The following is a 9,784-nucleotide window of genomic DNA, read 5'->3' as shown; positions in this document are numbered from 1 at the left end:
GAACAAATCCCAATGTTCTACCATGTAGGAACCCACTGAAACAGCATTATTTACAAATAAGTTATGAAATATGAAAGTCTATACTTATTAATAATGCTTCTTCTAAATATCCTGAACACAAATTTGTTCTAATAAATGCAGTTACCATGTTGTTCTGGTGATGTTGCTTAAAGATGCACAGTGTCAAAACATAACTCTACTCATGTATCCTTATTTAAAATCACTGTCCGTTTTGGTTTGTTTTCAACCCCTTGTAATTTACTCGACACAGTCCAGCATTATAAATTAATTTTATTTAAAAATACAATTCCAATTTGTGTACACAAATGTGTACAATTTACAAATGTACCATATGACTCAATAAGCATACACACCCTATTCATGACCAAAAAAATAACACAGTGTAAAAACATTCAAATATGAGATCAAATTTCATATGAAACAGTCATGGGCTAACAATTTGTAAGTTCAAAATGTTGTGCTATTCCAGGCTTGTCGTATCTGATTCCAAGGAGTCCCCAGAACAGATGCTGTTATGAAAAAGAACACCAGTATCAATCCTTTAGCCAGAGACTGGGAGTATGGCTCACCTGGAAAAAATTCAAGAACACAATTAAGTTCTTAGTATTAAGACACCTCTTTCTATGTTAAGCTGGGTAAATCAGGATAAAGAAATAAGTAACAATATAACAACGCAATATAAAAAACAGATTTCTAACTGCCTTGGAAAACAGGTAAAAATGCATATTGTTATTTTTTCAGTAAAAGTCAAGGTTGGGAAGAAGCTGGAAAAGAAGTCCAGTCAGTCAGAGACCTGTACTTCAGTCCGTGTGTGATAATCCGTTAAGGAAATCAGCACTGTTGGGAAAAAAAAAACACCGCAGAGCTCACCTGTGTAGTATCTAGTCAGTGGGAAGGCGAGCTGAGGCCAGCAAACATCATTCCTATCACAGTCATATTCTGTGTAATTGATCTGAAATCTGCACACAAGAATCACATTCAGTAAGAGATCAATGCACCTTTAGAGCTTTGGGAAGATGAGGTTTCTATCAATGTCAGGGAAAGCATATGCAACTGAAAAGATCTCCAATCTGTCCCTGACAGTTTTCCATGTGCATGCACCTTATCTACCTCCTAATCTTACTGATATTTTCCCCTCACGAGCTTGTCACAAATATCAGACCTCCTAAATAGGAGGAATCGACCCAGATTTTCAGAACCAATAGTTTTAAGTCCATACATTGTTACTGTCCCTGATGAAAGCTTTACACACATAAATTTCCAGTTAATTACTTTGGTTGGTTTGTAATAACAACAAAAATGAAGACACCCAGCTGGGATCTGTAAATCCGTAAGAAAAAAAGAGCCGGTCGGGCGGTATGCAATCTAATGTTTCCTAATCATTTTAAAAATCACATCCCGCATCGTTAAAACAACATAGCTGACGTCAGATCGCCTCGCCGCAATGGAGAGATCAGTTTAACTCAATTTATTTAGTACATGTGTTCCGGATGTCTCGGTGAGGAAGGGGTGAGCGGAGATACCTGGTTTTGGGGGGAAGGGGCTCCACAGGGATGGCAAGAAATGTCACCGACACGGAGACGGGAAAAGACTGAACAACAGAGCTGTTCACACAGGGGGCTGTGTCGCCCCCACCGCACCGGACCGCCCATGTTGTCAGAGCGTACCTGGAGAAAGAAGAAATCAGTTTCAACTCCTGGCCCGTGCAGACACATATTACGAAATATACTGTCTGTTGCCACTTAGTAAGACGAAATGCTAAGTCACAATTATCTTGATGGCCTTCAATGTATTTATACAGCGGGTTTTAAAATGCCCCCGTTCTCCACACCGCAGTTAACAAAGTCATTTAAAAAAAGAGAATTCAATTGCTAGAGCTGTCACGGGGAAAACAACTGAAAAACCCGAGCGATTCGGTATCACAGTACTGTACACACTTCTGTACTGCTTGTTTTGTTGACACTGCCCATTGTGGGATATGTCAAATAATGGTGTGCTGAAAAAAAGGACTAAAAATGTTTTAGACGAAGCAGACATCAAGGTGGGTGTCCAGGCACTCAGGTGCAGTTTGAATAAGCCTCACTCACCTAACCTCCACAGCCAGTATTTCCTGCTGTGGCACTCCTGCCACTGCCCCTGCCACGGATGTGGCAATTCGGATATTCAGGTGAGCAGGGACCTGTGTACAGGTGCCAGATAAACCTGTTGCATTGCTGGTGGTATTGGGTTGCACACCTGTTTATAAAAAAAATATTTCCATGTTGTAAATGAGATTGTGGATACCGAAACATGATATATATGATCCTACTACTTGGCTTCATGAGATGCCAATGAAAAATTTCCATTGATTTCAAGGAAGAATAAGGAAAAAAAAACAGAGCGACAAAAATAAGGAAATCCCTTGACATTATGTATCATACAATCAGTAGAAGTGATCGGGTAGAGATATCCTATTTCTTACAAACGAAGACGGAGAAAAAAAAGTGGACTCTGTTGTAAAACCAAAACTTACTGATTACTGGCACCCATTCTGTCAGGCTGGACAAATCTGAGTTGCCTTTTTTTGCAACGTAAGTTGCGTTCACCAGTGCAGCCAAACCATCCTGTACAGTTTCCCTGCAAGGCAGTGGGGATGTGGTTTGTACAAAGTGACATGAAACATGAGACAGTCAAGGTCTAGATCTGATCTGCACTGCTTATGCTATTCAGCAGCATTTACAACAGGGTGTAAGGTCACAGAAGTTCACTTTCCTTCTGATTTAACAAGACAAGGCTAACAACAGGACTGGCATGCCTTCTCTGGGGAGAAGCGTTACAAACCTCAGCTGACTACAGTTAGACATATCCTGCAGACTAAGTCGCAATAAGCAGCCTGTTGATGAATCTTCTCCAAACAAAACGGGGGTTGTTCTGGCAGAAGCACAAAGACCATCCCCAACTGAAGATAAAAAAAATAGAAAAGACATTCCGTCACAAAATAAATCACAGAATCATGTAGACTTTAATTAGACTATGCCATTGGAAATGAATTAATCACCAACATAACTGCAAACTTTTACAACAATAAATTCAAAATGCCTCTACAGGCCAGTGCTAATAAATGATACTAACTTAAAAAGTACCTCCTTTCTCAACAGTGCTGTTTGTGGTGTTTCTTCAAATATGCAGGAAAAGAGTGCCCATGATACCCTTGTTCTATGTAAATGCATATGAAATGGAACAAAAACCTATCCTGGGTAAATTCCTTTAGAATCATATTTTCACACAGAACAGCAATACCTGGCTGCCACAAATTAATGGACGTCTTGGTCAACCCACTGGCCCCAGTTTCTTCCTTTGCAGCAATGACAGGCCTCCCAATCTGATATCCTTAAGAAATGTAAGCATTTTAATATCACAAAATTAAAGTCAGATTCTCTACATGGACAATGATGCATTTAAACACCTTTATCAGTTAATCTAATTCTAATGGTTTTTAAAAAAGACGGACCTAATCTTCCTAATATCTGGGGAAGTTAAAGTCGAGATATCCCGAAATACTACAAGATGACAGGTAAACATTTTGGCGTTTAATTACATATTCTCATTAGCTGCCTCTACTCCAGAGGCCAGACAGTGATGGGATGGTCACAGTGTTACTATAATTTTATAAAAAAAACATCTGTAACAACAAAAAGTGCTAATCACTCAGTATTGCTAACAGTGCATCATTAAAGGTATTATTCTTGTAGTTTTCTCCTTTCGTCGGAATAATAATACAATAATAATAATCTTGGCTCGGCACACCCATAAGCCAAGTGTATCCTATGACAGATCCTGTGGGCTGACCTGGATTTCCTGAATTCGTCTGTGAGGTCATGTTCCCACTGACAAACACTGCAGCAAACCTTTGGGTCAGGGTCAGAGGCAGGGTGGCTTAGAAAAGAGAACAAAACAAAATGTTTTCCCCGCCTAAAACATTCACTTTTTGCCATTTTTGTTTTCATCAGCAAAAGGAAACAGAAAAGACATACAGTATGTGTGGATTCAGAGCCTCAAAAATCAAGAAATCTTACCTATAAAAACGTTTTCTAAAGGAAGCACATTGGAATCCTGCTTATAACCACAGCGAATCTGGGTATAATCTTGGAGTAAGCAAGCTTTTCATCACAAGTTATACTCCCAGGAATTTTACTGGTTTCTTTGTAGCTTTGTCATTTACATACAAACACAATATCTCCGGGTATAAAAAGTAATTAAATGATAAGACTTTGTAATACAAATATCTAAGAAGCAAAAACTCACCATTTGGATTGGAGCACACAGTTCCTATTGTGTGAGTCACTGTTATGTTTGTGAGGCCATTTCCCTTCCAAAATAAAGTGTAGTCAAGTGACAGGGTCACATTTCCACAAAGCCCTTGGGGTTCTGCAGAAATGTAAGCATTCAAATATTTATGCTCCTTAATTATTCAAAATGGAATTTTTAAAACAAAACATTGTATCACAATGCAAATAAAACTAAACGAATGTTGGTCATTTTTATCCTCTACATTTCAAAAGGAACTTCCAACTCAAAACTCAACTCTTTTTATAACTCTCAAGCAGCAGAGAAAACTACCCTGTGCCCAGAAAACAGAAAATACATCATGCTTTTATTTATCACCTCCAAATATGGGTTCCAACGTCTTATTTTTAAATTAACATCCCAAGTAAAATTCTTTGCTGATTTTGACATCTGTGCAAGTCACCACTAAAAACCACCAGTATAAAGATCAGCATGTAATTATGGCATCCCAATTATGTAGTCAACACTGCACAGCCCTTTGTGAATCACCAGGCTCTCTTTCAGCCAGGTTAATATTCTTTGCCTTTGGACCTACCTGAGTTTGCACCAGGTGGTTTACTTCCAGGGAACAGGGATGACTGTGTAGCACTAAGTGTTCCTGCTTCATTAGGATCAGAGACAAATGTGCTCAAGTCACTGACGATCTCTTCGCTCACGCTGATGGTAACAGTGCCTGGAGCCGCAAGGTATACAAAAAATATGTTCAAAATAAGCTACGATTACAATTCTGAAACATATCTAAGGCCGTTTACACCAAAGGAAGCTGTTATTCTTGGAAAGCAAAAAGGGTGATTCTCGTCTTTGCAGTCTGGGCAAAAACTCCTTCAGTTTCAAGGCACAGAAAAAAGGTTCTAGTGTCAGGAAGAATGTTGTTCTTTTTAGTCCAAGATCTTATAAATACAATACAAATAAATCATCTTCTCCCAACACTGCACAGCTCATACAACTATACCCTTCACTTGCAAGACTGCATCTGAAGAAATGCATATGTGGTAATCCACTGCAGCAAACATACACACCAGTCTGTTTGGAAAACTGTTCAACCACAAGTAATAACCTGTCCTGACGTGTTTTGGAATACAAGTTACGGTGGAGAGAAACACATCACGTACAGTACAGTAAGTGCTCACCTCCGAGTCCATTGTTAATGCTGAGACTGAGATCAGGGGCTCTGAGGCACAGGGCTGGATTTGTCTCACAGGCAGTAAGCAAGACATTGCAGCTGGACTGGAAATTCTTCAGATAAGCCACAGGGGCGCTCCACATGCACTGGCCAACCAGGGATTGCTGAAATATTGAGGAAAAGGTCAAGCATCCTGGGCGTTCACTTCATTCCTCGATCATTTTGATGCGATAAAGAAATGCTGTGTTACATAAGGTAACGTTTCAAAGAACACTCTTCGGAAGAGACATAAAAAGCCAAAAGAGGAGGTACCTGCGGAATTGTGAAATACTCTCCACTTGCGGTGAAAATGGGATCGCCCTGTTTGTAACTATCGAAGGGCACAGCCACAGGGAAAATGGGAGTCTGGAAAAACGGACGCGGTTTGGGACTCCTGGAAAGGGGACAGGGGCAAGCATTACAGGCCGAACCTCTCGAGGCGCCCAGCAAAGACGATGACGGCTTTGATTGATGTGGCTGTTTGAAATCTGAAGTTGGTTTTCTGGGCTTTTATCTCAAATATTGTTAGAATACTCGCAGGAGCCATTTTCTTATCACCGAACACTGATGGGAAATCCAGGCAGCCTCCTGCTGGTAATGAATGCTGTAAGAAGAGGGAGTGTGGACTAAAATAAAAAAATAACTTCACAGGCACCTCTGTGACCACCAAGAGCCTCGCAGAATAAAACACAGGGGGTGGAAAAGAAGAACTGGAGGAAAACTAATTCCAGCTAGTGAAAATCTGTTGCAAAAGAAAAATCTCTTGTTACAGAGATGACACGCTGTAGCAGAAATGCCTGTATTGCTTGGAGGGGGGTGCAGGAAAGGGGGTATGCATAAGGTAAGGCTGAAGCGAAATTCTTACACTGTGGCTCCCTGGTAGAAAAGCCCCAGGAAGGGGCTGTTAGCTGGGGGGGAGCACACGCACAGGAATGGGAACCAGTCAGGACTGTTGTTGGCTGACTGCACAGAGCACTGCTGGTCAAAGGGAGGAGTGACGTTCCCGCCGAATATCCCCAGGAAGCACCTTGAGCTGAACAGCTGTCTCGCCTCAGGTGTGCACTCCTGCCACAACCAAGCAGATCAGCCTCTTGTTAGCATGGCAAACCAGCACCCAAGCATATTGAGGCCATGCATTTACTACTGTACATGCATATGGCCAAGATGCCTGAATTAAGATTCTCCTGTGATTTCAGCTGTCAGCACCTGCTAAACAATTCTGGAAAACAGCTGCATCACTCAACATTATTTCCAGTGGAGCATTTTCTGCTCTCCATATCGTTACACGTTTTGTTAGCTCCGTTCTCCCAAAACACTCTTATTTAAAAGTGCCCTTCCAAGTGGACAATTAAGCTAATACAGTTGAAAACCAAAAGGCTAAAGTCTCAGAAAACAGCAACATAAGGTTCATCTATCATATATCTAAAATGATGAATGAAAAAAACATATCAGGTATAGAATCCCTGAATTTTATTCAATTTCATATATACTATGCACACTTAACAAAATTATCCATTCATTATTAACTGCAACCAAACAGAACTAAAAGTTTCAGCCTTTGTCCAAGAAATCGTGTAATTTCTTCAAGCACTGTAAAATAAATGATCGCCTATAGAAAAATAAAAACAGCCCCTGTAACAAGGTGCAGGTAAGTACCTGGTCACAGCAGCAGCGCACGTCACAGGAACCCACCGTCAGATCACAAGGGCATGAGCCAAGGGGCTGGTAGGCTTGATTGGGGATCACTGTTTTATTGTCTAGAAGTCACAGACATGCGTTACTATTTCACCTACAGCCATTCATCAGAACCACCAACTTGACCTTTGTAGCAAACATTAACAAACGGAAAAAACAGGCATCGTTTTAATTTGTTAAGGCTTATAATGAGAGCACGTGAAAAAGACATGACTTTTTGGCAAATACGACACTGAATTGTTTTCACTGACTTCAGCTGGCTACCTTCTGTGATATGAAACTCCGCAATGTATCAGTCCTGCAACTTTGATAAATGTTGTTTTTAGCCACCAGAATTCAGATATTCACCTTGGCCACAAAAGAAAATAAATCTGCATAATGTGTTTCAAGGTCACATTTTAATTTCTATATTCATATTATTTTGTTCCACGTGTTTAATAGCTATTACACTCAGAAAACCTTGTGTGCTTCAATGCTTCAATTTCTCCTGTACCTCTTCACCCATTCGGCTGTATTCCAGCAATTTATTTTAGAATGTACAGCAAATTTCCCCCATGAAATCTAATCGACTCACCCGAGACGTTTCCAGTGAAGGGGATCTGCGCGTAGACCTCAGCCTGCACCACTAAGGTGTCCTGAGCCACACTGTGGAGGCAGGCTGTTACCTGCAGAGCCTCCACAACACACAGCGCCTCTGGACAGCAGTCTGTCTGATTAAGGCCCGTGCCACACAGCTGCAGGATTCGATTCAGGCGCAGCGTTACTTTCAGCGTGTTCTGGAAGCGAGGAAAACGAAATGAAAATGGAACTAACCTTCCAACATGTCTTTAATGCGCGTTAGAGTCACAATGACTGACAGGCTCATAACGATGTTGGGAAGAAGGATGTCCTTCATGTGGAGTTTTGGTTTGGGGTGATTTTGGGCTCAGTCCTGTGAGGAGAATCATGTACAACAAAACCTACCATGGGTCAATACTGCTCCTAGTATTTAAAAAAGGGACAAACAAAGGGAGTTCCCACACACATACACAACAGCACAGCAATATCAGCCTGATAAACTTGCCTGTCCTACTGTTTCTGCTGTTAGTTGCCACTGCCCAGAGCTATTTCCTGCACAGGAAGCAGTAGGAAGGCTCCCTGCAAAGACAAATTTTAAAAGCAAGACAGGTTAACCTCAAAATCAAAATAATCAACACTTTTTTTCCCAACAATATAACAATTTGCTATCAGTGCTCTTCAATACAGGCTTACAGCAAACCCACTGGTTACTGTTACAAACACTAAAACAGGACACTATACTGATGCCATACACAGCCATATAATGTGTGTTTTGACCTCAGTGTTGACCAGACAGCACAAGAACATTAATCTAGGGATGGCATTTAGTTCAAATGCGTTTGTGGTGAGCTCTTCTTTTTTCTCCACCCTCTTTTCTCCCCAGCACTATACCGTCTGTCAAACTGGAAAAGAAAGTTAATTAGCAACCTTTACACTTATTTACTGTACATTTGTAATACTTGGGTGTTTTTTTCATGACAGGCAACTTTATTTCTGACCATCTTTCTATGCTTATCAAAATAAAACAATAAAAAAGGAAAATGTATGGAGCCCAAATCGATTGAGTCAGGAATGGAATTTAGGGACCTTGGGACCTTTAATGACACGTCTTATCAGGACTGAATCCGAATCCGAATATATTAAAATAAATCGCACGTTATAAAATGTCTGCGATCCGTCCCGAGAGAACACTACGAGGATGTCCAGGGCAGGCAACGTTCACTACGCCGGAGGTCTTAGTTTGCTACAGTTAAAATACTCCTCTAAACACAATGAAAATGAAACAAACAGCATCGGGCCGCTTCTTTGTGAATCCCATACCTGTTGAGCTCGATGGGACAGAGGTCCTCAGCATGAACGAAACGCCGGACGTGTTTCCGAGTAAGAGGGCAGTCACAGTCGGACCCGAGGCGAACACGAAAGCAGGTTGGAAAACTGCAACGAAAAGCACCGGGCGTTAACAAAAACGTCACCCCATCTTCAAGCTATTGCACTGCCGAGAAAGCAGACACCAGTTTTCTAAACCAGGTATCGGTAAACCTTGAACGCCGAGCTTTTACGTTGAAAATACATTTTTGAGAGATTACTATGATTTCCAGGGAAAATAGGACGCCAAAGAGTGCTGGGTGTCTGATGATATAACTGTTTAATGAAAACGTCATTTATTTTATGATTTCACTGTTAGCTGAAATGCCAAGGTACTCGACTAAAGCCCCAAGAATACAGACTTTACCACCGTACCAACACTGCCACGGGCATCTTCCATGAAGGCATACAGATATAGCCAAAAACAGAAACAAAATATGCAATCGGACCGTGGCACCATGATCATCGGCACGAAAGTTGCATTACAGACACACGGGTGTTACACAAACTGTCTTTTGATTCAGGCAGGTAAGCGCCATGTCAAAACCGTTGTGATGTCTATGGAAACGAAGCATCGTCCAATCGTAGCAGCCGAGACGGCTTCTCTGTCTCTACAAAGATAGGCAGCACAGGCCTGCTTGTGGTTGCCCACAGCGA

The 9,784-nt window shown here is 41.2% G+C and overlaps 1 protein-coding gene across 1 annotated transcript; it reads right to left on the bottom strand.

The window, feature by feature from the left end:
- Window positions 1-274: 274 nt before the first annotated feature.
- On the bottom strand, window positions 275-9,744 carry tctn2 (tectonic family member 2). The gene is made up of 18 exons (XM_088935326.1): window positions 9,503-9,744; window positions 9,083-9,196; window positions 8,268-8,341; window positions 7,779-7,980; window positions 7,166-7,266; window positions 6,375-6,574; window positions 5,783-5,903; window positions 5,478-5,634; window positions 4,883-5,020; window positions 4,306-4,428; window positions 3,850-3,936; window positions 3,301-3,390; window positions 2,842-2,959; window positions 2,534-2,637; window positions 2,109-2,256; window positions 1,545-1,688; window positions 892-980; window positions 275-590 (listed from the first exon to the last, which is right to left on the bottom strand). Exons 1-18 carry the CDS (start codon window positions 9,591-9,593, stop codon window positions 469-471), a joined length of 2,223 nt encoding a protein of 740 aa, XP_088791452.1. The 5' UTR covers window positions 9,594-9,744; the 3' UTR covers window positions 275-468.
- Between the last annotated feature and the right edge of the window lie 40 nt (window positions 9,745-9,784).

This window comes from Atractosteus spatula, chromosome 17 (genome assembly GCF_055471065.1).
Source record: "Atractosteus spatula isolate fAtrSpa1 chromosome 17, fAtrSpa1.hap1, whole genome shotgun sequence".
NCBI lineage: Eukaryota > Metazoa > Chordata > Actinopteri > Semionotiformes > Lepisosteidae > Atractosteus > Atractosteus spatula.
This window is presented reverse-complemented; position numbering and strand designations above follow the sequence as displayed.